Below are 27,336 nucleotides of genomic sequence, written 5' to 3'. Positions count from 1 at the left end.
CCCCGGAGGTGTGTGTAAAGAGAGAACAACAGGAAAGACAGTAGGGGAGAAATCCTTTATTTTCATATTATTTCAGTGAAAAGAACTCTCTCTTCTAAGAGGGGTTTGAGAGGAGGGCAGGGGTGGGGGCGCTGGTGAGGAGGAAGAGTTGTCTGGCTCTGTCAGATAAAGTTGTCCTTGGTTGACGGAGCTGCACAGATTTCGTAGAGTTGGGAGGCCCTCATCTTGAGTTCCCGGGCCACCTGACAGATGGAAAAGGGCCAACAGCAGTGCACCACCAGCCAGTCCTCACACAGTGTGCCCTAGGGCGAGACCCAGGTCTCCGTTGTGACCCAACCACACAGACTCATGACCATTACCCGGGGGCCTCTACGATATTTCCTGAAGGCCTATCCCATCCATGGCTTCCAAGATCCACCAAGTCAATACCCTAAATCCATGCCCAGGGACACTGACCCACCAGGATACCCAAGTGCCAAGCAGTTCAACCGCTTATCCATCCTTGCACTTCAGAGACCGGTCCTTACTTAGGGCTTCTGATATAGACTTCATACTGGAAGCCAATGATTTCTCTTTCCATGTCATTTTTTTTTCTGTTAGGACTTAATATGTATAATTATTTATTTCTTTGGGGTGGGAAATAAGTACATATGGTTCAAAATTCTCACAGTAAGAAGGCACAGGAAGTAAAAAGAACATCCTCCTCCACAGCTGTCCCCAGCCACCCAGTGAACTTGCCTGGGGGTAACTTTTGTTGGCAGGTTTTTATATGCACTTCCACATAAATTCAGTGTCTACACAAGTATATATAGAGTCCTTTTATGTAAATAGTTGCGTACTTCTGTGCCTTGTACTTTTTTTTTCACTTCAAAATATATTCTAGGGATCATTCCACATGAATATATAAGGAGATGTCTTTTTTATCTTTAACTGTCCACATCTTGGTAGGTCTGATCTGTCTGGGCTCAGTCTCTCACTGTGCCTCAGTCTCAGCTGCCCTGGAAATTGATGGACTCTGAAGCATCCCCCAGGAACCCCCAAAGCGAATTCTGCATATGCCACATAGTCTTCATTTGAAGTCAGACCATCCCAAGTATATCCTCCAAATTTGGTGCGATTCTACCCATCATCTTCTCTTGATGCAGTAAGAGAAAGAGAAACAGAAGTTGCCCAGTGACTGGTAATCAGCATTATAATAGGTGCCACTTGAAGTACCCTTCATAATGTGGCATTTTGGTTAACATACATCCTCGTAATGAATGAAATCAGAAATTTCCTCCCTTTCCTTTCCCAAAGTCTTCCACTAAGTGTGGTGTTTTTAAGCATCCTCATCCAGACCTTTTTTTTTTTGAAACTCGCAGGTTTGAAAGACATCCAGGTTCTTATAGAGATCCAAGTTCACATATACTTTCAAACACACTTACCCGTATTTTATGTCTCTCTCTGGTGCCAACTCTCAGTGCAAAGGTGGACCCAGGTAACAATGGCCAACAAAGGCACTCTCCGTGATGCCTGGCGATGTCACACTCGAGGCACATTGGACAAAACAGACCACAGAAACCTGTCAATAACCACATAAAAGAAAACCAAGGTTCTCAGATGTGCTCAGAGCAACTCCACATCTCAAAGAGCATTTACAACCCCGTGCCATCAATTTAATGCTACACTGCCTCCCTGCAATCAGGGACTGAGAATGAATAACCAATTGTCAAAACTCAGTGTATGAAAATTGCCATAACTGAACCACATCAAAATTGTCTTCTTTTGTTAAACACTGGCAAAGCTGAACCTGATACAATTCTGCTAGCGTTCGTGATGGTAATTGTTTTTTCCTGTCAAGAGAAAAGCATTAAATAATTTTTTGCAGTTGAATTGTATCTGTTGCTTCTATTATGTTCATCTATCTATTTTCAATATTTAAAATAGACCCAGTATACGATACTTTTGAATAACAGGCATCTTTTTCTGTCAATGGGATTGAAAGATCTTTTATGCTGCATGGATTCTGTCTGCTGTTCTCATCAGGACTGTATTCTATTTCTCAGGCCAGAAGGTTACTCTAATTTTTGCTAGTTTCATGGAGCCACCGACATCTGCCAGTTTTAATCTGTAAACTATTAGAGGCTTGGTTCCTTTAGCATCAACTGGAAACAGTCTCTCATTTATTCAGCCACTGATCTTTAACTCCTGATACTGTTTCCTACATATTCTGCATGAAACATCTAACGCAGAGGTTCTGTTTTAAATATGTTTTGGGTCACAAACCCTTGTAAGAATATGATAATAACTGTGAAGTCACTCCTCAAGGGAAAAGAAGGATACCCAGACATGCAAAATTGTGCATTCAGTTTCGTGGGGTCCAAGGATCCACTGAAAGCTATCAACAAACTGCAGGTTAAGAATCCCAGATATACAGTTAAGATGTTAAGTCATCCAGCATCGCAAAAGAGGACGACCTTGAAGAATACAAATAATTAGGACTATGAAACAGCAAAAAATAGCAGTAATAATAACAAACAATTAAATACCAAAAAGCTAGTCATAACCTTTAAAGCATGTATGTAATAAATGTTATTCAGACATAATTTATACACAAGAAAATGCACAGGAGCACCTGGGTGGCTCAGTCCGTTAAGTATCTGACGCTTGGTTTCAGCTCAGATCGTGATCTGATCACGATCGGATCATGTGGATTCGAGCCCTGCATCAGGCTCTATAGTGACAGCATGGAGCCTGCTTGGAATTCTCTCCCTGACTCTCTGTTCCACCACAGCTCACACATCTGCGTGCTCTTCTCTCTCTCTCTCTCTCTCAAAATAAATAAATAATTTTTTTAAAAAAATCAGAGGGCCCCACTGAGCACTGACCCCTGGCATGAACAGCCCAGAGGACAGATGGCCCAGTAAACTTACTGTGAGTTCACAGTAGTCACATTGTATGCAACCTTGAATTAGGAGACTTGGAAATCAATGGCACATTAAAAAAAAAATCAATCAAATCTCATTTTATGCATGGATTATGAAATAGTGTAAATGCCTGCAAATAAAAAATTAATCAAAATTGTATAATTATAAAGCTGGCAAACTAAGTGAATAATAAATTGTGTTTACACAATTGCCCAAGCTGTACCACTTTAATTGGAAAAGAGAAATGCCCACCATCCTCAGTAAATATATTGTAAAGAAGCTCTTTTCTCCATTGGAATTCCTATACCTTATCTTTGTGACTATCATGTCTTTTTTTTTTTTTTTAATTTTTTTTTCAACGTTTTTATTTATTTTTGGGACAGAGAGAGACAGAGCATGAACGGGGGAGGGGCAGAGAGAGAGGGAGACACAGAATCGGAAACAGGCTCCAGGCTCCGAGCCATCAGCCCAGAGCCTGACGCGGGGCTCGAACTCACGGACCGCGAGATCGTGACCTGGCTGAAGTCGGACGCTTAACTGACTGCGCCACCCAGGCGCCCCACTATCATGTCTTTTTAAAAAATACATGCTGTTATTTTTATTTTTAATCCTTTCCATCATATAACCATGTTGTCTAAGTGTTCATTAGGGTGCAGTACTCGATGCTGAAGGCAACACAACAAAACACACATCCAATTACCTCAGTACACAAGACAGATATGATCAAAAACTATATGAAAGCCAAATTCTTACTATGTAATAGCTAATATTAGACCTCACCATGTGCCACACCTTGCTAAAAATACTTTGCATTCATTAACTCACTTAATACTCACAATAATCCTATAATATAGATACTCTTATTATATCCATTTTAATGGATAAGCAAACTGATGGCAAGAGGACTTAAGTAATTCACCCAAGCGATTTAATATTCACAAATCAATCAATATTATATACCACATTAATAAAAGAAAGGATTAGAACCATATAATCCTGTCAATAGATGCAGAAAAAGCATTTGACAAAATACAGCATCCATTCTTGATAAAAACCCTCAGCAAAGTAAGGAAAGATAGAACATACGTCAACATCATAAAGGCCATATATGAAAGACCCACAGCTAATATCATCCTCAATGGGGAAAAACTGAGAGCCTTTCCCCTGTGGTCAGGAACAAGACAGGGATGTCCACTCTCACTATTACTATTTAACATCATACTGGAAGTCTTAGCCTCAGCAATCAAACCAAAAGAAATAAAAGGCATCTAAATTGACAAGGAAGAAGTGACACTTTCACTATTTGCAGATGATATATTACTGTATGTAGAACACCTGAAAAACTTCACCAAAAAATTGCTCGAACTAATATGTGAATTCAGCAAAGTCACAGGATATAAAAATCGACATATAGAAATCAGTTGCATTTCTATACACCAATAATGAAGCAGCAGAAAGATAAATCAAGGAATTGATCCCATTTACAATTGCACCAAAAACCGTAAGATGCCTAGGAATAAACCTAACCAAAGAGATGAAAGATATGTACTCCGAAAACTATAAACACTTATGAAAGAACATGAAGAGGACATAAAGAAATGGAAAAACATCCCATGCTCATGGATTGGAAGAACAAACGCTGTTAAAATGTGTATACTACCAAAGCCATCTACACATTCAATGCAATCTCTATCAAAATACCACCAGCACTTTTCACAGAGCTAGACCAAACAATCCTAAAATTTGTATGGAACCACAAAAGACCCTAGAAAGCTGAAGCAATCCTGAAAAAGAAAAGTAAAACTGGATACATGATGACTCTAGACTTCAAGCTATATTACAAAGCTGTAGTCATCAAGACAGTATGGTACGGGCACAAAAACCAACACATAGATTAGTGGAACAGAATAGAAAACCCAGAAATGGACTCATAGCTATATAGGATCAATTCATCTTCAACAAAGCAGGAAAGAATGTCCAATGGGAAAGACAGTCTCTTCGACAAATGGTGTTGGGAAAACCGGACAGCAACATGCAGAAGAATGAAACTGAACCACTGTCTTACACCATATTTAAAAATAAATTCAGGGGGCGCCTGGGTGGCGCAGTCGGTTGGGCGTCCGACTTCAGCCAGGTCATGATCTCGCGGTCCGTGAGTTCGAGCCCCGCGTCAGGCTCTGGGCTGATGGCTCAGAGCCTGGAGCCTGTTTCCGATTCTGTGTCTCCCTCTCTCTCTGCCACTCCCCCGTTCATGCTCTGTCTCTCTCTGTCGCAAAAATAAATAAACGCTGAAAAAAATTTTAAAAATAAATTCAAAATGGATGAAAGACCTAAATGTGAGACAAAAAACCATCAAAATCCTAGAGGAGAACACAGGCAGCAACCTCTTTGACATCGGCCGGAGCAACTTCTTACTAGACATGTTGCCAGAGGCAAGGGAACCAAAAGTAAAAATGAACTATTGGGACTTAGTCAAGATAAAAAGTTTCTGCACAACAAAGGAAACAATTAACAAAACTAAAAAGTAGCCTACGGGATGGGAGAAGATATTTGCAAATGATATAGCTGATACAGGGTTAGTATCCAAAATCTATAAAGAACTTAGGAAACTCAACACCCAAAATAACAAATAATCCAGTGAAGAAATGGGCAGTGAAGAAGAGGACATGAACAGACACTCTTCCAAAGAAGACATCCAGATGGTTAATAGACACATAAAAAGATGTTCAACATCACCCATCATCAGGGAAATACAAATCAAAACCATGATGAGATACCACCTCACACCTGTCAGATGGCTAAAATTAACAAGACAAGAAACAACAGGTGTTGGCAAAGATGCAGAGAGAGGGGAGACCTGTTGCACTGTTGGTGGGAAGGTACACTAGTGCAGTCACTCTGGAGAACCGTGTGGAGCTTCCTCATCAAGTTTAAAATAGAACTACCTTATAACGCAGCAATTGCACTCCTATGTATTTACCCAAAGGATACAAAAGTACAGATTCAAAGGGGTACATGCATCCCAATGTTTATGGCAGCATTATCAACAATGGCCAAAGTATGGAAAGAACCCAAATATCCATCAGCTTATGAATTGATAAAGAAGATGTGGTTTATATACACACACACACACACACACACACACACACACACACACACACACAATGGAATAGTATTCGGCCATCAAAAAGAATGAAATCTTGCCATTTGCAACAATGTGGATGGAGCTAGAATGTATTATGCTAAGCAAAATAATTTAGTCAGGGAAAGACAAATACCATATGATTTCACTCATATGTGGAATTTAAGAAACAAATTACCATAAGAGACTCCTAATGATAGAGGACAAACTAGGGTTGATGGAAGGAGGTGGGTGAGGGAGGGGCTAGATGGCTGATGGGCATTAAAGAAGGCACTTGTTGGGATGAGCACTGGGTGTTGTAAGTGATGAATCACTGAACTCTACTCCTGAAACCAATATTGCACTGTATGTTAACTAACTAGAATTTAAATAAAAATTTGAAAAGAAAAAAAAGTAATTCACCCAAGTCCATACATTTATTAGGAATAGACAGGGGTACCTGGGTGGTACAGTCTGTTAAGCATCCAGCTCTGGATTTTGCTCAGGTCATGATATCATGGGGTCATGATCTCACAGTTCGTGAGATCGAGCCCCGCACTGGGCTCCGTGCTGTCAGCACAGAACCCGCTTAGGATTCACTCTCTTCCTCTCTCTATACTCATTCCTTGCCCATGCTCTCTCCCTCCCTCTCTCTGTCAAAATAAATAAATAAACTTAAAAAAAAAAAAAAGGGAAAGAGCACAGGCCTGATTTGAACTCAAGCAGTCTGGCCCCAAAGTTTTAACCACTACACATAACACCACATGTCCTCATGTTTTGTGTACATAGTTTGCCACAGTGCTTGTTGCTCCAAGACAGCACCCTTACTACCACTACTTTGTATTTATTCCTGTGCAACACTCTTACACCATGCAACTTTAGGAAAGTTCCTTTTTGTCAGATGTTACTGCTCCAGTGTGATGGAGTGAGCAGGACACACACTCTTGGCTCACACCTTGAGGTGGGAAGATGGAACCCTGTCCCATAGAGTCTGTAGGAGAAAATTTTGCAACATACATCACAGGCCAAGGGTGAGTATCCAGAACATGCAAAGAACTCCTACCCATCAATAGATAAAGAACTAAACGAAGAAGAAGAAGAAGAAGAAGAAGAAGAAGAAGAAGAAGAAGAAAAGAAAGAAAGAAAGAAAGAAAGAAAGAAAGAAAGAAAGAAAGAAAGAAAGAAAGAAAGAAAGAAAGGGAAAGGAAGGGAGAAAGGAAGGAAGAAAATGGGCACAGGACATGAGCAAGTAATTCACCAAAGAGGAGACACAAACAACCAATAACAAGACACGAAAAGCTACTCATTGTTGGTAGTAATCAATGAAATGCATGTTAAGACAGATTGGAAACCCATAAGCATGCCAAATGTTTCTAAATTTGTAAATTGCTGAGAACCATAGAGAACAGGGACCCACTGGAAGCAGGAATGGGCACAATCACTTTGGAAGGCAATTGGGTGAATCTAGTAAAATTTTAAGCACTCTAGGGTCTTGTAATTCTACTTAGGGGTATCTACCCTAGAGTAATGTTTACACGTGCACACAAAGAGGGAACACAGGGATGTCCACTGCAGCATCATCTGTAGCTTGAAATTTAAAACTTAAATGTGCACTAATAGATGAGAGTGTAAATAGGCCATGATGGTATAAATCCTACTATGGAATAATTAAGAGTTCAGTGGAAGATTCAGAACCAACAGAGTTAAATCTCTAAGACATATTTTGAGTTAAGAAAAATAAAAGTGGGGGTACCTGGATGGCTTAGTCGGTTGTGCCGACTTTGGCCCAGGTCATGATCTCACAGTTCATGGGTTCAAGCCCTGCATCAGGCTCTGTGCTGACACCTCAGAGCCTGGAGCCTCCTCGGATTCTGTGTCTCCCTCTCTCTCTGTCTCTCCCCCACTCACGCTCTGTCTCTGTCTCAAAAATAAATAAAAATAAAATAAAAATTTTTTAAATCAAAGTTCATTATGATATGTACAGCGTAATACTATTGATGCTTTGTTTAAAGAGTTACAAAACAATAGTATATACTACTCATGGATACATATATAAATAGAGAAAAATATCTGGAAGGAAACCCTCCAAACTGATTTAATAAAAAAGAGGAGACATAGTTTCCTGTTCTGTAATGTTCCATTTTTTTTAGAAGGTGAACACACTCACGTGTTGTGTATATACATATATGTAAAAATGTATTGTTTTATATATATGTATTGTTTAAAGGAGCTCGGGCTCAAAAGGGGATTTGAACCATAAATTTGGCCTCTTCTTCTTATGTTACACCCAGAGGCCTGGTAGTTATGTAAGCACCCACAGCTTAAATGTTCCTGGCTTGTCCTCCTAAATGGGCTCCACCCTCATGCACGAAATGTGGTTCATTATTCATCCTCCTAACTCACAGGGGAGGCAAGATAAAAAGAAAAAGCCTACACAAAACCGGAGTGCGGAGCCCCAGAGAGCAAAGGTAGGGAAGGTGGGAGGAAGCTGCAGCGAAGCAATAGCTCAGATCAATTATTACAAAAAGTCAGAACCATCTACCAGTAAGAGATGCTCAAAAAAGAAATGGGGCACACTCATACAATGTGGGCGGGAGTGTACATTAGTACAACTTCCAAATGGATACTCAGTTGGCAGCAACTATCAAGATTTAAAATGCAACATACTATTTGGCCAGCAGGTTTATTCCTCAGCAATTATCCAACAGGTAAACTCACACACATGCAAAAGTGACATCTGTACGAAGACATTCACGGAGCATTGGTGTGAATAGCAAAAAGTCTGGAGGCCCCATGAAGGTGCACCAATGGGGATTTCTGGATAAATAAATCATGGTACATTCATACAAGGGAATCTATGTAGCAATTTAAAATATTAGCTCCAGAAGTGCCGATATGGTCTGATACCCTGGATATACCGTTAAATTGAAAACAAAGGTGCAGAACGGTGTGTGTTTACAATTCTACTATTTGTGGAAATTATACACAGACACATTCAGCAAAACTTCTGAAAGGACACATACCAAAATATTGACAATGATTATCTCTGACAGCTGGGATTACAGGATCCTGCTTTTTTCATTTATAAGCCTTGTGTGTTTTCCTTTTTTATGATGATTACATGATAGCTTTATAACAAAAAGATTAATGTATTTTCATTTAAAACTATTTTATATCTTTACAAGCATATAGACTCTACCTGGCCTCAAGTAAGAGCAGGTGCCTCTGGTGGAAACTGGGCGGACAGATGGCAAATATATCAAAGGCATAGGTACTTTTGAATTTTGCATCATGTGCAGGCAAACCTATTCAAAATCTTCTCTTTTTTTTTCCTTTCTTTTCTTTTTTTCCTTCAAAGCACTGAGTTGGCTCCAAAGGAGAGAAGCCCTCCTTCCTGGAAATGTTCAGAAAGCCAAACTTGTCAGGTTCTTCTCGCCAGGCATAATGCAGAGGAGATTTAACCAAGCAGGTGAGGGGCCAGACCAGCTGACTCCAACAGCCCTTCCAACTCAGAGGATTTATTATTCTTTCAATGAAGGGCAAGAAAGAAAGAATTGAGAATACAGGTTAAGGTTCATTCATTGATGGAATGTCCGGGAAATAGTTCTTCGTGCCTCCTGTGGGCCAGGTGCTCTGCTGGGCACCGGAGTGGTAAGCGAGACAACAGTGGTCCCTGCCTTCAGGGAGTCTATGGTTTACCCAAGATACAGTTCAGGGACACAAATCCCAGGCTGAAGGCTTTTCAATGCCTTTTCCTCTTCTAGGGCACAAAAATCCTGGCCCTCTTCATTCTCTCCATCTTGGGCATCTGATGGTTACCAGTCGCAACAAGTTCTTTACCCCCTGGTGCTTATGGTGCCCTCCACAGGGAGGTTGCCTGAGTAGCTGCTTTCTTCCCATCTTTCAGGAATCAGCTTAAGTCAATTCCTCAAAGAGGCCATCCTTGACCACACTCCGCTATGGATTCCTTCCACAGCACCCTATTTATTTCCTTCATGGCACTTATCACAACTGCCATGTTTTTGTTTATTGATTTACGTGCTTATTGTCTATCTGCAAAACCATCTCCATCTTATTCACTATTACGTCTGTAACACCCACCATCTGTCTGCACACAGGTAGGAGCTCAGTAAACAGGGGTTGAATGACAAACCAATGTTGATTACACCTTCTATATAAACCTTCTCTGGGGCAACATCACAAACATTCCCAATGCTGGGACACCTCACCTTCTACTCAGAATGCCATTTAGCAGCCATGCATTTCCCCTCAACTTTATCTTCACAGCTGAGCTTTCAGAAACCCCATCTTCAAGAACGCAGAAGCACCCATTTGCCAATCGCAGCGCATTATGAATTCACATAAAAGCACCAAGGTGGGGAGAGAGAGGCCATTTAAAAAAAAATAATAATTGCAATAAAATGAAGAAGCAAAATGTCAAAAAGAAATGGAAATCATTGCTGTTCATAATGTACCCTTTGTCTCATGGAGGGCAAATTGTAGCAATAATTCTCAAAATTCAATGGAAAACTGTCCCAGGATGGGAATCTGGCATGGACAAGGTCATGGAAAGCAGCTCTCCTTTTTGTTCCCAAGTTTGTTAACTATTTTCACAGTGGTTTGCTCGAATCAGAATTCTGTGGATAAAGTAGCCGTTTTTCACAACGCAGAAAAGAAACCCAGGATGCATAGCTCTCTTACTCCACCCATGTCCTGGGAATCACAGTGCAGTGAACGAGGGTGGAAAGTGATATTATCTTTAAGTTTTCTTCTGAGACAGTCAGATTAGAGACACACTGCGCAGTCATAAAATGGAGGCCCATCCAGGTTATAACAATTGGAACATAGAACATTCAAGAGCACCTTGTACTGTATATCCTGGGCCTCTTCTCCACGGATCATGCCAAAATGTAAAGAATATTCTATTTCTCCGCATTTTCTCCCTTCTCACCTTGCCCCCAGAATGGGCTCTCAAACGAACAGGCTAGGACTCCTCAGGAGATCTAGTGCAGTTGGTTGGAACATTAATGAGCATGGAGAACAGAGCTAAGCAGTGAAGCAACATTTAAGGCAGAGGGGATGGTGAGGATAGTCATTGCTTTAGCCAACTTTTTAGGTGCTCTTGGGATTGAGTACAAATCATGGTGCAGCAGCCAGTTGAAGTCTCCTGACTCTACTCTTTGCTCCCAAAATGGCAGAGAATAGTAACAATTTACAGGAACGATAATATTAATACCTTAGATTCACTAAGTTCATTGGGTATTTGTTGGGCATTTCCTGTTAACAGTACCCCGACAATAATTTCGTGAAATTATCCCTTCATTACTGTGGGCAATACTGATGGGACTGCCCTTCCAAATGACCTAAGCCCGGCAAATTCCACTCCATCTGATCCATCAATTCTCAGACAGGAAATTTTTATCCCTTTTATTCTCAAAGGGATCAAAATGTTTGGAATTAACCAGACAGTCGGCTAGCTCCTGATAATGCAGGTTGTCTGTTCTGAGCTTAGTTTTTAGTTGATTTTTTTATGTTGTGAGCTACCCAAAGCCTTCTAATGAAGTCCAATGTTTGTGTATTAGTTTCCTAGCACTGCCATCACAAAATACCACAAACGGGGCCTCTTTAAGAGATAGAAATTATTCTCTCATAAACTGATGGTTACTAGAGAAGGGGTGAGTGAGTGGGGGGATGAGTAAACTAGGTGATGGGGATTAAGGAATGCACTTGTGATAAGCACTGGGTGATGTATGGAATTGTTAGATCACTATATGATACACATGAAACTAATATTACACTGTATGTTAACTCACTGGAATTTAAATAAAAATTTTAAAAAGAAATTATTCTCCAGGTGCCTGGGTGGCTCAGTCGGTTAATCGTCTGACTTTGGCTCAGGTCGTGATCTCGTGGTCCATGAGTTCAAGCTCCATGTCGGGCTCTGTGCTGACAGCTCGGAGGCTGGAGCCTGCTTCGGATTCTGTGTCACCCTCTCTCTCTGCCTCTCCCCTGCTCATGCTCTGTCTCTCTCCTTCAAAAATAAATAAACATTAAAAAAAAATTTTTTTTAACTATTCTCACTGGAGAATTCTGGAGGCTGGAAGTATGAAATCAAGGTGTTAGCAGGATTAATTCTTTCCAGAAGTTCCTCCTCCAGGAGGAAGAGTCTGGTCCATGCCTCTCTCCAAGCTTTTGGTGATGCTAGCAATCTTTGGCATTCTTTGGCTTGGGAATGCATTATCCCAATCTCTGCCTCTGTTCTTCCCCTGGCTTTCTCTTCTGAGTGTTTGTGTCCAAATTTCCTGCTTCTTATGAGAACATCAGCCATTGGATTAGGTTCCACCCTAATCAACTATAACCTCTTTTTAACTAGACTACATTGCAGAGACCCTATTTCCAAATAAGGTCACATTCAGAAGCTGTAGGTAGACAAGAATTTTGAAAGGACTATTCAACGATAGCATGCGACCCAAAAAACTCTGATTCAGTTAAGTTCCAAGACAGTGTTTATAAGTTCCAGACATTATGTTTTAATCTTAACAACAACCCCTGAGGTAAGCACCTTTATTATCCTCACTTTAGAGGTGGCAAATTCCAGAGAATTTGTTCAAGGCCAAATAGCCGGTAAGAAGCAGAGTCAAGATCTCTATCTGGCAAGGTCTATCTCATATAATCATGTTCTCCTCACCACTACAGTATATTTGAGGCTTTGTCCTACTAGAAAATGCACTGGTGGTCCCCCCAACTACCACCTACAAGCTAGGAAAGGAAAATGGTCCACTTCCCAATTCAATGCTATGTCTCCACATGGCTATTCTGTCTTCTCTGTACCTCAGTACTGGGGGACAGCCAAAGTCATAGTATCTGGAAGAGAACAATGAAGAATGCTGAGAGAATCAGAGAATGGCTGCCATCATTATCTGGTCAGAAGTCCACACAGATAGCAGAGGCAGGAAGAAGCCTGCTGAGCTCTGGGTCAGATGGACAAAGGAACAGGATGGAGGGCAAGGTTTTGTACTGGGCAGTCTTTCCTCTGTGAGGCCCAGGCAGACGGTGAAGGGCTCAAGGCTGGATGACCAGAGCACCAAAACATGGTGGGAGAGCTTTGGTCTCAGCAAGACTCTCAGCTGAATAGGGATGTGGACCACGAAACAGCTGAGATCAATTGCTGATTGATCAACTCTGTGAGGCTTTAGAAACAAATTCAGACCTTCTCAGAAACCTGCAATGGGCACGGAAAGCCATATTCTTCCAAAATATTAGATCCAGGGTCTGTTGGATTTTCAACATTAGTAGCTAATGCTTATCCAACAAAGGGACCCCCCCACACACACACCTCACCCCAACATATACAAGAAAGACCCTGTGACCGAGTTGCTCCCTAGAGCAAAGGTAGGACCTGGAAGGGAATGCTGACGTGTGGTACCAGAGACACATCAGAATGTCCTAAGATAAAAATGAAATTAATGTGCTTTGAACTTTCATTCCCAGAGGAAAATCACATAGCTGGTGGACAGTGTTATTGGTACATCTTTATAGCTGAACAAGCATATGAAAATATTTCAGTCAACAAAGGGGGCTTCTTTTGTGATTATTCTTGTTCTTATAAGAGTACCACAAATTCTCATAGAAATACTAGTAAGGGATAAGCAAAAAAAAGGAAATAAAAATGATTCATTAGCCTACCATCTGGAGACATGTCATAAACTTTTGTATTTGTATCCCGCCTGGCATTTTTCAAGTATGGCCCCCACCCTTCCACAAATGGTATCTATCATGCTTGGCTTTATAGTCTGCTTCTTAAACTTAAAAAATACCAAGACATCTTTCATCCCATTAAATGTTATTCTACGACATGACTTTTCATGGCTGTATAATAATTCCTTGTATGCATGCCCCCATCAAATATTTTAGGTTGTTCCAGACTGTTGCTGTGATATCCAATGCCGCAAAATTTAATGTTGCTAAATCTTTGCACGTGGATTTATTTCCTTAGGCTAAACGCCTAAAAATGTAATTACTGGGTCAAACACAATGTAACACTTGAGGTTCTTTTTATATGTATTGCTAAGCCATCCGGCAGGAAGGTTATACCAATTTAAACTCCCACCAGCAGCAGATGGGGGGGCCCACTAAGGCATCTTTGCCAACAGTGAATTTTGTCATTTAAAAAAAAATCTCTGAAGTCACCACTGACTCTATAAAAGCATTCCCATCCCTGAAAAGCAGGATTTCTCCTGCCAATAAGTGCATATGAGTCACTAGAAGATCAGTCCAGTTATTCTAAAAACATTATATTTCTGTCCTTGTGCCTGACGTAGCTTTTGCACCCATCTGATGCCTGGGGAAAGAAAATAGTAAAGGAGAACTCAAAATGAACAGGAAAAACATACAAATTCTCTTGTCCCTGCAGACACTGAAGAGGCCAGAGCTCCAGTCTCCACCTGTCGGGACAATCATGATTGTGGTCCTGCCGGTATCTCCCCAGACAGGCTGCTTCGTCACGGCCTGGGCTGGTCCATGGCTCCTGGAGAGTCAAAATGGTGATTAACTTGAAAACAAAGATAATGGTTCAGAAGGATAACCATTAAGCCAAGACAGAGTGATAAAGAGGAGAAAGGGAACCAAGTATGCCAAGTGGTTCTTACTTCATAGCCCAAGCTCCTCACCATGTACTCCCCTCCTACTTCATCACTCCTTCTCCACTGACTGTGCCCTATCTCTGTTAATGGCATGATTATTCCAGATCCTGTCACTCCACCTTAATGCCCAGCCTATTTCCTCAGTGTTTCCTAATAGCTAAATTCACAATTTGGAACCAAGAGGCTTCAGTTCAAATCCCAGCATGCCACTTCCAGGAAAAGTGACCTTGGTGAAGTCGCTTAACCTGTTTCTGTTTGTCCAAATATGAGATAAAGAAAACTGACCTCATAGGGTTATTATGTCAAATGAAGGACATATAATTAGTTTGCTATGCCCAGAGAGTATGTAACAAGGTGACCTGAGTGAGGCTACATACACCCCAAGGGTTTTGAGCCTTTGTTGAAGAGATTAATAAGGAATCAGACATGGAAATCAGGACTAGGCTATGGAAGTTGAACATGCAGTATCATTTAAGTGAACAACCAAGACTTCAGAAGACGTCTTGAGGGGCGCCTGGGTGGCTCAGTCAGTTAAGTGTCTGACTCTTGATTTCAGCTCAAGTCTGATCAGGTTCAACTCAGGTTCGTGAGTTCAAGCCCCACATGTGGTTCTATGCCAACAGCGCGGAGCCTGGCTGGGATTCTCTCCCTCCCTCTCTCTCTGTCCCTCCCCGGCTTGCTCTCTCTCTCTCAAAATATATAAATAAACTTAAAAACAATTTTAATAAAATAAAAAGAAGATGTCTTGATATCAAAGTACTGTAAGATTGTCCTACTGGGCCCACAAAGTACAATTTGGGTTCGTTTTCACTGAAGGGAATAGATATTCTACTCTATCATTCTGAAGTAGGAAATATGGGCCCAGGGGATGGGCTTTATTTTTTTTTTTAATATGAAATTTATTGTCAAATTGGTTTCCATACAACACCCAGTGCTCGTCCCAGCAGGTGGGGATGGGCTTTAAAAGTGAGGTGGAAAAACGTCTTTCTCTTTCTGGAGAGAGTTTGACCTGAGCTCCTACCATGGGGATACCTGGGGCAAGCCCCACAGTGAAGGCTAAGTTGTACCTAGCCTTATGGAAGGGGCAGATGGAGAGGAGGGAGCCTGTACATGGTAGTAATTATTCTAGATTGTGCTTCCCTTTTGGCAAGCCTCATTAACAGTTTGTACCTGTCTCTGGTGTGCTGTGAAGAATTAAAGAGCCTGCCTCATCCTTGAGACAAAATAAACAAGAGACAGCAGAATTTCTTCCCGTAACAGCTGTCGTTGCGGTACTAGTCACCAACGCTCAGCACCTGGGACCTAGAGCCTGGAGGCCAGAGTGGAACATTCCTGGGCACCCTTAAGGCAACACCCTCAGGGCATCTTGGAAACAGCAGAAGGGCCCTCTGAGAATCTCTAAACTGGGGCAATAAATGCAACGGGGGTGCACTGTTCTTGTTAAGATCTATATCTCTGTTTCATTCCACCAACGCTACCCACGTCCACACCTTCCCAAATCTGGTGTGCTTTTTAATAAGCACATGAGCTTGCTAAAAACACAAATGCCCAAGTCTCGCCCCAAGCCAACAGCACAGGTCTCCAGACATGAGGTACAGAAATCAGTACTCATAACAGAGTTGCCAGGCAATACCTATGCAGTCTTCCTGACACCACCCTGAAACCTGATACAGGTGGATATGGAGATCACTGATGATGACCGCGGGAACCTCTGAGTCTCCCACTAGGTGGGTGGTGATGTCAACGTAACAGAGATGGCAAGGAACAATGAATAGGAGGTAGGCTGGCGGGGAAGAGGACGGTTGGAACAGAGCCAGTCTTGAGGGCCCGTGAGACACGAGCTGGGAGAGGCATGAGAGCCTGGAAGAGAGCTTAAGGTCAGGAGCTCCCTGGCTAGAAGCCCCTTTATCCCTTAGGTATTTATAGGCAATGCTTAGAGGCTAACACACTTTCCAAGAGCCTGCAAAAGTATTTGAGACCTGGAAAAAAATAGTGGCTCCAAAATATAAAAACTATAAGACAGACCGCAAAATTAGCTAATGCTCAACTAAACACAAAAATCTAGCATTATGCCGATCTCATTAACCGTCAAATTTACAAACCCACAAATATTTCATTACACTGAGAAACAATTTAGAATCTCATTTTGCAGAAAATCCCAAGTATGAATGATTACTAAGAAACAAGTGCCAATCATAAAATGAATTAATTACTGCTAGCCGAATAATTTCAGAAGTAATTATAAAAATCCTTTCACTTACTGGACAGCAAAAAAAAAAAAAATGTGGATGTGGATATAACCTATGGTATGAGTTACATTTTAAAACATTTTAATGATGTGGGTTAGGGCCTGTGGTATATGAACTGTGTTCCCCCAAAGTCCTATGTTGAAGCCCTAGCCCCAGCGTGACTGTTTGGAGAAGGCTTTTAGGAGGTAATTAAAGTTCAGTGAGGAATAGGGGTAGGATCCTAGTCAGATAGAAGTGCCATGTCAAGAGCCCACGTTAAGTACCCAGTGAGAAGGATACAAGCCAGGTAGAGAGCCCTCCCCAGAAGCTGAACTTGCTGGCACCTTACCCTTGGACTTCCTGCCTCCAGAACTGTGAGAAAATGCATCTCTGTCCACTAGACCACCCAGTCTACGGTATTGTGATATGGAAGCCCAAGCAGATTAAGACAACCATGAAGATTTCAAATTGGCCCCGAGGAAACCACCTTTATAATTAATTTATTATTACTTCCTCCGTCTCCGTGTGAGCTCCTTGGGGTCAGCAGGGACATCCTGCTTCTCCATATAAGCCCAGAATCCAGCACACGACCTTGACACCTAAGGGCCATGTGGTTGGTTATTTGTTGAACCGGACCAAACTGAATGCCCATGTCTCTTTGAGTCCTCCTCAAATCTAGTTATAAATCGTGTGATCTTAACTGTGTTTCCTTCTCTAGCAAATGTACAACTCTCAGGTGTTGAAAGAGGAAATAAAAGCAGAGACTGGCCTAAGAGCTCCCCGCATCCCTCTATACAGGCCAAGGCATTTATCTCTCAATGTGACGCTCACAACTTGGGGCTTCTGTCCTTATACTGGGAGCTTCCAGTTATCTCTGATATTAGTAAAGGAATTTCATAGGCCTGAGCCTCTGGATTAGATTTTTCCCTGAAACGAACCATTTACAGCTTTCAGCCCTAGAAAACAATTTCTGCTTCCATCTCAGCATTCTGTGTGTAACAGCTTTTATGATGGCAAGGAAGGCTGTCCTCTATTCCAAATCAAACAGCAAAGAGAGCAAGCACCTTCTCCGTGGTGGGGGGAAAAAAGTTGTTTTTTGTGTGTTTGCCTAATTCTGAATTTAGCAAGTGTATTACTGAGTGTCTTAATACCCTGAATCCTTGGTGATTTTAATATTAAAATGTTTGAATTGATATGCATTCACTAAAAAGTTGCAGCTCAAGATTATAGCTCATGTGTCATAATTAAAACAACAAGCATAGCTTCCCTTCACTGAGCACCTTCTATGTGCCAGGCACTTAGTAGGTCCTTTAAAAACTGAATAATTAATCAGGGGCTGCTACAAGTATCAGACTAAAGCACCTACTGTAGCTTCCTGCACATCTCTGAGCTCCCCGCATATCCCGGGGAATCTTCGACTACCATTAAGAACAGGAAAGAGTTTGGAAACAGAAGATGAGGCCGATGGTCACAGAGCTTTGCTAAATCAGAGCAGCGGTCCATTTGCCATCAAATTGAGCAAGTTCTTTATTTAGTGGAAGAGGACAGGTTTTAGACCCAGGCACCCTAAAATTCAAATGTGGCTCAGCTGCTTTCTAGTTGTTTGACCTCGGAAAACACACCCTGTCAGAGCCCTCAGCTCTGGCCTCTCTTCCATAAAACTGGATTAAAAACATCTCACCTCCCCAGTTGCCTGGAGGATGAAACAAGATCAGGCACTGGGCACACAGTAGACATGCAGTTGATGGCGGTTGTTGTTATTGTCACTTAGTGATCCTGCACTTAGCCGAGGGCATTCTGTACCCTTTTCTGAGAAACAAAGAACAGAGGGAAGAGAACTGGGGCAGTTTCCCAGGTGCCATGTGTGCTGCCCAAATACCTAAAACTTCAGCCACGGTGACCCATCATCCCAGTTTTCCCAGGATGGAGAACTTCCAGTGCGAACCTCAGGACAGTCCCAGGAGAACCAAGCAGTGAGGTCACCCTAAGAGACAGAAGCAGAGGGAGGTTTCATCTGGTGGGAGGCAGGACACTGACTCAAGTTATTCCAGTTCTCTGCTCCTACTGAAAGTGCACACCCTTCCCCCTTTCTGACCTCACTCTGTCCTTCTCCTCTTCTCAAAGCAGAGGGCATTCCCCAGGCCATGGCCCCACTTGCCTGGTGCTTCTGCCTGAGGGGGGTTTCCTGTCACTCTCTCTCTCCCTTGATGAAACTTGCAATTCTAAGGTTTCATTCCACCTTCCATTCAGGCCTCCTTGATTACTTCAAATTTAACTGAAGCCAAAGCCCTCGAGTTTTTATGTCAAAAGGGTAGAAATTACTAGCAGCCACCAGAAATAAAGTTTCACTTGGTCAGGGTTCGACATTGTAACTTAAGGGTAAAGAGACACTCTTTCACCCAAGCCAGCCCTTCTCTTTTCACTAGCCAAGCACGGCCCGAAGGAACTCATCAGTTGTCCCTTTTCAAGTACCCATAGAAAAGGATAGCAACTGGGGCGCCTGGGTGGCGCAGTCGGTTAAGCGTCCGACTTCAGCCAGGTCACGATCTCGCGGTCCGTGAGTTCCAGCCCCGCGTCAGGCTCTGGGCTGATGGCTCGGAGCCTGGAGCCTGTTTCCGATTCTGTGTCTCCCTCTCTCTCTGCCCCTCCCCCGTTCATGCTCTGTCTCTCTCTGTCCCAAAAATAAAATAAACGTTAAAAAAAAAAAAAAAAGAAAAGGATAGCAACTACTTTCTTCTCAAGCCCAGTTTTCTTCTCTCTGGATCCTTATAAGAAGAGACTGATTGTTAAAGAGATTGAGAGAGAGAGAGATTTGACATGCTACCCAAAGAGAAAAACCTGGAAGAAAAGGGTATCACCAAACTCTCTACCTCGTGCTGGAAATAAAATGTTGCTCATCTTCGGATGATCTGAGTGAAAGCAACAGAGGTGAGTGTATGTTGAGTAAGGAAACATCCTCAGGAAATCTAGAGAAGTAATTTCCAAACCAGTTCATAGTGGGGTGTTTTCCTGTCACCAGGATTAACCTTCTCCCCTTGACAATAGGCTGATTCCAAACGTAGACTTAATCCAAAGTGAAACATCCCTTCTAAAGAATGTTGCACTGATATTCTGGAACCTGAGGTCATAGCACTGTAACAACAGACATCTTATTTCTTTAAAGACAGGTATACATCTAACTGGACATGTCCACATGCAGGGTATTTAAGAGTCTCCGAAGTAAGCCTCTGAGACATGCCTTATGGAGGTGTGGACCCCAGCAATGCTGGGGAAACATCCAGAGAGAAAAGAAAATTAGAAAAAAGTGCAGTTGAGGGAAAAGGTCTACAATCATAGTTCAGCGTTACATTAGAAAGACAACAGGAGGGAATTGCCAGCTGTGCTATATACCCTTCTCATCAAACCCATGGAGAATGACTGTTGCAGGTTCTGAATTTCAAAGCATTTGTTAAGCAGGGTTGTGAGGCAAAGCCTATATAACACCTCCCGAATCAAGATGCTGCAGAGACAGCTTCCTACTCGCCTTCACTCACTGAGTTCTGGGCAACTCTGACTCCTGATCTGGAAGGATGCATCCTCCACGAAGGACAGCCACGCTTCTTCTGCTAACCACTCCACTCTAAATGCTTAACACAGTGTCTGCAACATAATAAGCATTCAATAATTTGTTGAATAAATGTGTTATACATGAAAATTAAAGTTTGTAAGGATAGCAGAAATTAATGGGTGATTACTAGCTTTGCGAAAAAAGACTTACAATAAGGTTCCTTTAAACAGTGAACAACCATTGTACATGTAAGCTGATTCCATATTTTATATTTAAAAAATTTTTTTAATGTTTATTTATTTTTGAGAAACAGAGAGACAGAGCATGAGCAGGGCAGAGAGAGAGGGGGACACAGAATCTGAAGCAGGCTCCAGGCTCCGAGCTGTCAGCACGGAGCCCGACACGGGACTCGAACCCACAAGCCGTGAGATCATGGCCTGAGCCAAACTCAGATGTTTAACCAACTGAGCCACCCAGGTGCCCCTGATTCCGTATTTTAAAATTTCACTTGTCCATTCATCAGTTGATGGACATTTAGGCTCTTTCCATAATTTGGCTACAGTTGAAAGTGCTGCTATAAACACTGGGGTACATGTGCCTGCAATGAGAAAGAATGAAATCATGCCATTTGTGGCAATATGGATGGAACTGGAGGGTGTTATGCTAAGTGAAATAAGTCAGTCAGAGGAAGACAGATACCATATGTTTTCACTCATCTGTGGATCTTGAGAAACTTAACAGTAGACCAGGGGAGAAGGGGAAGACGGAAAAAAAGTTACAGAGAGGGAGGGAGGCAAACCATAAGAGACTCTTAAATACAGAGAACAAACTGAGGGTGGATGGGGCCTGGGGAAGACAGGAACGTGGGTGATGGGCATTGAGGAGGGCACCTTTTGGGATGAGCACTGGGTGTTGTATGTAAGCCAATTTGACAATAAATTATATTAAAGAAAAATTTCACTTGTACCTAACTTTTCTAATCAAACATCGATTATATGAAGTGACTAATCCACATGCCACATAACTGGTTCACCAAAAAATAAAATGAAAAAAAGAAAAAGGAGTGTTCTTTACAGAAGAATGACAACTGTTTGTGAAAAAGAAATAATAGCATTTAAAAAATCACCATTTTCGGGGCACCTGGGTGGCGCAGTCGGTTAAGCGTCCAACTTCAGTCAGGTCACGATCTCGCGGTCTGTGAGTTCGAGCCCCACGTCGGGCTCTGGGCTGATGGCTCAGAGCCTGGAGCCTGTTTCTGATTCTGTGTCTCCCTCTCTCTCTGCCCCTCCCCCGTTCATGCTCTGTCTCTCTCTGTCCCAAAAATAAATAAACGTTGAAAAAAAAAATTAAAAATAAATAAATAAATAAATAAATAAATAAATAAATAAAAAATCACCATTTTGAACAGCTTCTAACATAACTTATTCAGGAAAGGATCTTCAAGGGGTACTAAAACCACTAGGTAAAAAAGAATGGAAACAGGATGTTCCCAAGGTGCCAAAATATCACTCCACAGATTTCTAATTGCAAAAGAAAATAACATATCTTAACACTGGAGAGTTCCAGAAATACTCAAAATCTATCTTTAAAATGGAAAGTTCTGAGTGTTGCTATTTTTTTTTTAGTATCATTACAACAAAAATTCTGGAAGTGATTTAAAATATATATACCTTTAAAACGGAAAGTTCTGAAAGTTATCAAAATGTGTCTTTATAATGGAGAGTTTGGAAAAATACCAAATTTAGTATTACTAAGAGTGGAACAAGCTCATCCTATGTACCACTTGATATGATGCAATATGATGTAATGTTTACCCTAAATTTCATCAAGTTACTAGACCACACTCTCCAACAGAAATATAATGCAAGCCACATAGGCAATTTTACATTTCTTAGTAGCCATGTTTTTAAAAGAGTAAAAACAAAAAATATGAAATTAATTTCAATGTATTTTTAAGTTTATTTATTTAGAGAGAGACAGCACGAGCAGGGGAGGGGCGGAGAGAGGGAGACAGAATCCCAAATAGGTTCCATGCTGTCAGTGCAGAGCCCTACCTGGAGCTTGATCTCACCAACTGCAAGATCATGACCTGAGCTGAAACCCAGAGTCGGACGCTTAACTGACTGAGCCACCCAGGCGTCCCTTAATGTATTTTTAACACAATTTACCCAAAGCATAGTCTCAGCATGTAATTGATATCAAAGGAAATTATTACAGAGACATTTTATATTCTCTTTGTCATACTAAGTCTGTGAAATGGAAAGCATGTTCTACACCTTTACAGCACACCTCAGTTCAGACCAGCAACCTTCCAAGTACTCTAGACACACGTGGTTAGTAGCTCAACTACTGCACAGGACAGCTCTAAACAGGACCCAGGATAAGAATGAGGGACAGAAGAACAAATACCACCTGCTCCTCCAAAGTGAAAATGCAGTACATTCCTTAAGCCCTTAGGAGCAAGGATCACGTCCTAGCCTGTTTGTTTGTTTGTTTGTTTGTTTGTTTGTTTGTTTGTTTTGGAAGTTAAAGAAGGGGTTCCCACCTTATAACCAATCGAGCTGTAAGCCTAATAGTGGGCAATTAGAAAACTTAATTGATGCTGCAAGTCTTAGGTGGCCTCTGAGTCTTTTTTTTTTCCTTTTTTTAATTTATTTTGAGAGAAGGAGAGAACAGGGGAAGGGTAGAGAGAGAGGGGAGAGCTGGGAGAGAGACAATCCCAAGCAGCCTCCATGTGGACACGGGCTCGATCTCAGAACCGTGAGATCATGGCCTGAGCCAAAATCAAGAGTTGGGCGTTTAACTGACTGAGCCACCCAGGCACCCCTGATGTGAAGTTATGTCCAAATACATCAAGGAGAGAAAACAATGTGACGAAGTATCAGCTAACAATGAGACCCTACCAGAGCCAGGCACATAGATGTCTCCTAAATAATCATCACAACAACTAAATGAATGAATTTTTCACGGTGAAAAGAGATGGACAAAATGACCACAAACTAGAGAAGACACTTATCACCTCATCCACACATCAAAAAGTGGCAGTAATTCTCCAGACAAATCAGCTTCAAATTTCATCCTGGAATCTGAAAATCTTTATAATACGGCCCAGTTTACTCACCTGTTTCCAGTTTTCTTCTCATTCCTCTCAGATAAAGATTCCACTCCTGGCATTACCTCCAAGCCCTTATCCACACCTAATTCTAAAAGTTAGGAATATGACCCTGCTCTGCTTCAACTGTTACTCCAATCTTAAACATTATGTTCTGTCTCATCTCGGGAGTCTTACTGGACTCTGGTCCATATAAACTTCTCTCCACTCTTCCCTGATAGCCCTGACAACACAGGCTCTGGTCAAATACATTCCCGTTTTGCACGCATGTGTTCTTTGTTTAGTAAGTGCGTTGCAGGGCACCTGGGTGGCTCAGTCGGTTCAGCGTCCAACTTCAGCTCAGGTCATGATCTCGGGGTCTGTGGGTTTGAGCCCCACGTCGGGCTCTGTGCTGACAGCTCGGAGCCTGGAGCCTGCTTTGGATTCTGTGTCTCCCACTCTCTGCCCCTCCTCTGCTCTCTCTTCGTCTCTCTCTCAAAAATAAACAAACATTAAAAAAACAAACAATAAGTGTGTTGCAATGGACTGACTATATGGAAGCCAGGGCCCCAGTTGAGCTCTGCCACTGGTGCAAAGATCTTCAGCAGGTCACTTTTCATCCCTGTTGCTTCATGGGGACTCTGCCTATTCCCTCAGCACAGCAGCTACATGCCCCTGCCTCAGAGCCTTTATACCTGCTGTAACTTCTGCCTAAAATGCCTTTTTGCCCGGATTATAGGCTAACAAAACTATATATGCATTTACCCTTGGACTTACAAGCTCACTTCTAGAAATTTACTCTTAAACAGACATTTTTTAAAGTTCATTTATTTATTTTGAGGGGGGGAGGGCAGAGAGAGAGGGAGAAAGAGAATCGCAAGCAGGCTCTGTGCTGTCAACATAGAGCCCAACATGGGGCTAGTTCTCATGAACCTTGAGATCATGACCTGAGCCAAAATCAAGAGTCAGAGGCTAACAAGCCACCCAGGCGCCCCTAGAAAGCTACTCTTAAGATATCCCTCCATAAGGGCACCTGGCTGGCTCAGTCGGTGAAGTGTGCAACTCTTTTTTTTTTTTTTTTTCCCAACGTTTATTTATCTTTGGGGCAGAGAGAGAGGGAGACACAGAATCGGAAACAGGCTCCAGGCTCTGAGCCATCAGCCCAGAGCCCGACGCGGGGCTCGAACTCACGGACCGCGAGATCGTGACCTGGCTGAAGTCGGACGCTTAACCGACTGCGCCACCCAGGCGCCCCAAGTGTGCAACTCTTGATCTCAGGGTTGAGTTTGAGCCTCACGTTGGGTGAAGAGATTACTTAAAAATAAAATCTTAAAAAAAAAAAAAGAAAAAGATAGACCTCCACAAATATAAAACTATGTATTCTCAAAGTTACTCACTATATAATTCTATACAAAGTCTATAAAATAGCAAAAGCTTAGAAACAACCTAAACGCCAACCATAGATTAGTTGAATAAATTGTGGTACACCTTTACAATAGTATGACACAAGGTCGGGGAGACAGAGGCGGGGAGAGAGGAAAGGGAGGAAGAGAAGGAAAGAAAAAGATCACTATGAACTGAAGTGAAAAACTATCCAAGCTATGTTAACTTAAAAATGCAAGGTGTAAAATACTTATATATAACATGCTGCTTTTGCATGAGAAAAGAGAAAATAAAGTACATATATGGAGAGGACAAACTGGTGGTGCCGGAGGGAAAAGGATTGGGGGGGTGGGCAAAGTGGATGGAGGGGAGTGGGAGGTGCAGGCTTCCAGTTATGGAATGAATGCATTATGGGAATGAAAGGCACAGCATAGGGAAGACAGTCAGTGGGACTGTAACAGTGTTGTACAGTCAGGGACAGTAGCTACATTTGTGAGCAGAGCCTAACACAAACACTTGCTGAATCACTCTATTATACACCTAAAACTAGTGTAACATTGTGTGTCAACTCTACCGCAGTTTTTAAAAAGTACATATAAACACATGCTTATTTTTGGAAAAAGAAACACAGGAAAGACAATGCAGAAACTAATGAGAATGGTTAGCTGGGAATATGGTTCAACCAGAGTAAAAATTCTCTAAGTGGATCAAGTTTTGACTTTTTGAACCTTCTATTTTACTTACTCAAAAAAACCTGACCTCTACTTAGTAGATGTGTTGTCAACAGTGGTTATTGGACTGGTAATTCTGAAATGAGTAAATGTATTGAGATTACAGCATATATGAACAGAAAGAGTCCATCAGTACATAGGGATTTGAAAAGAATGATCAAAGAAAAAAATTGAGAACAAAAGGGAAGACTCTTCTTTACAGAAGAACAATATCTAATAAATGTAAAAGAAATGGTAAAATTAAGTACTCACCTTACTGGGGCGCCTGGGTGGCTCAGTTGGTTAAGCGTCTGACTCTTCATTTCAGCTCAGGTCATGATCTCAAGATCGAGCCCAGTGTCAGGCTCTGCACTGACAGTACACAGCCTGCTTGGGATTCTCTCTTTCTCTCTCTCTGCCCCTCCCCTGTTTGTATTCTCTCTCCCTCTCTCTCCTTGTCAAAATAAGTAAACATTAAACAAAAAAAAAGAATCAACTTATTACAACTACCCATGTAATAATAAATGGCAGAAAACATGACCAATGAATGCTACCATTCCATGCAAGTTTGCAGGTAAACAGGATATTCATGTAAGTCTCAAAATATCACCTTACTCATTATAAAAAGGAAAAGGTATCTTTTCAATGGAGAAACCTGAAAACACCACTTTAACCAGTAATGGAAACACACCAATGTATCAATATAACCATCCTGATGTGATACAATGGGAAATGTCACCCATGTAGTCGGTCTTGCCAAAAATTTTAAATCTGAATCTAATAATGAGAAAATAGTCAAATCCAGATTGTGAGACAAAGTACTGATAACTGCCACAGTCTTCAAATATGCTAGTCATGAAAGACCAAAGAAGAAAAGCTGAGAAATTTTCTTAGTTTGAAGGAGGTCAAGAGACATGATCACAAAATGTAATGCTTGATCTTTAATTAGATCCTAAGAGTTTTAAAAAAATTAATGAGTTATCGGGAAATTTTATTACTTCATTTTTATTAAGAAAGCTTATTACCTAAAATTATTGCATCACGTTAAATTTCTTGAGCAAAATATATGCATGTGTGTGTATATATAGTGATTATACAGGAGACTGTCTTAGTTCTTAGGAGTTACGTGCTGAAGTATCGAAAAGTAAAGTGTCATGGTGTGTGCAACTTAAGCGTCAAATGGTTCAGAATTTTTTAAAAGTATATTCTAAATGCAAAATGGTATCCTGGGTTGGATCCTATAATAGCAAAATGATATCAGTCAAAAAACTGCTGAAATCCAAATAAAGCCTATAATGTAGTTAATAGTAAAATACCAATGCTAATTATTCACCTCTGACAACAGAACCAAGGTTATTATATGAGATGTCTGTTAACATGAGAAGAAACTGATTGAAGCATGTACAGGAACACTCTGTTTAATAGATGTAACTTTTCTGTAAATCTAAAAGTATCCCAAAATAAAAGCTTTATATAAAAATGCATATTTAGGGGCGCCTGGGTGGCTCATTCGGTTAAGCATCTGACTTCAGCTCAGGTCATGATCTCACGGTCTGTGAGTTCAAGCCCCACGTCAGGCTCTGTGCTGACAGCTTGGAGCCTGGAGCCTGCTCCTGATTCTGTGTCTCCCGCTCTGTGACCCTCCCCCATTCATGCTCTGTCTCTCTCTGTCTCAAAAATAAATAAACATTAAAAAAAAATTTTTTTT

General features: G+C 41.5%; 1 protein-coding gene across 2 annotated transcripts; it reads right to left on the bottom strand.

Moving 5' to 3' along the window:
* Nucleotides 1-39: 39 nt before the first annotated feature.
* On the bottom strand, nt 40-20,786 carry PLAC8L1 (PLAC8 like 1). 2 transcript variants are annotated; one of them, XM_040453685.1, is made up of 4 exons: nt 19,768-20,786; nt 14,421-14,554; nt 1,425-1,561; nt 40-302 (listed from the first exon to the last, which is right to left on the bottom strand). In XM_040453685.1, exons 1-4 carry the CDS (start codon nt 19,890-19,892, stop codon nt 162-164), a joined length of 537 nt encoding a protein of 178 aa, XP_040309619.1. In that variant the 5' UTR covers nt 19,893-20,786; the 3' UTR covers nt 40-161. The 2 variants fall into 2 exon arrangements, with proteins under 2 accessions (XP_040309619.1, XP_040309627.1); XM_040453693.1 differs by having other exon boundaries at nt 40-242.
* Nucleotides 20,787-27,336: the final 6,550 nt, after the last annotated feature.

Source organism: Herpailurus yagouaroundi, unplaced genomic scaffold (assembly GCF_014898765.1).
Source record: "Herpailurus yagouaroundi ecotype Mexico unplaced genomic scaffold, PumYag 29, whole genome shotgun sequence".
Lineage (NCBI taxonomy): Eukaryota > Metazoa > Chordata > Mammalia > Carnivora > Felidae > Herpailurus > Herpailurus yagouaroundi.
The sequence above is the reverse complement of the archived record's forward strand: the minus strand, read 5'-3'. Positions and strand labels throughout refer to the sequence as shown.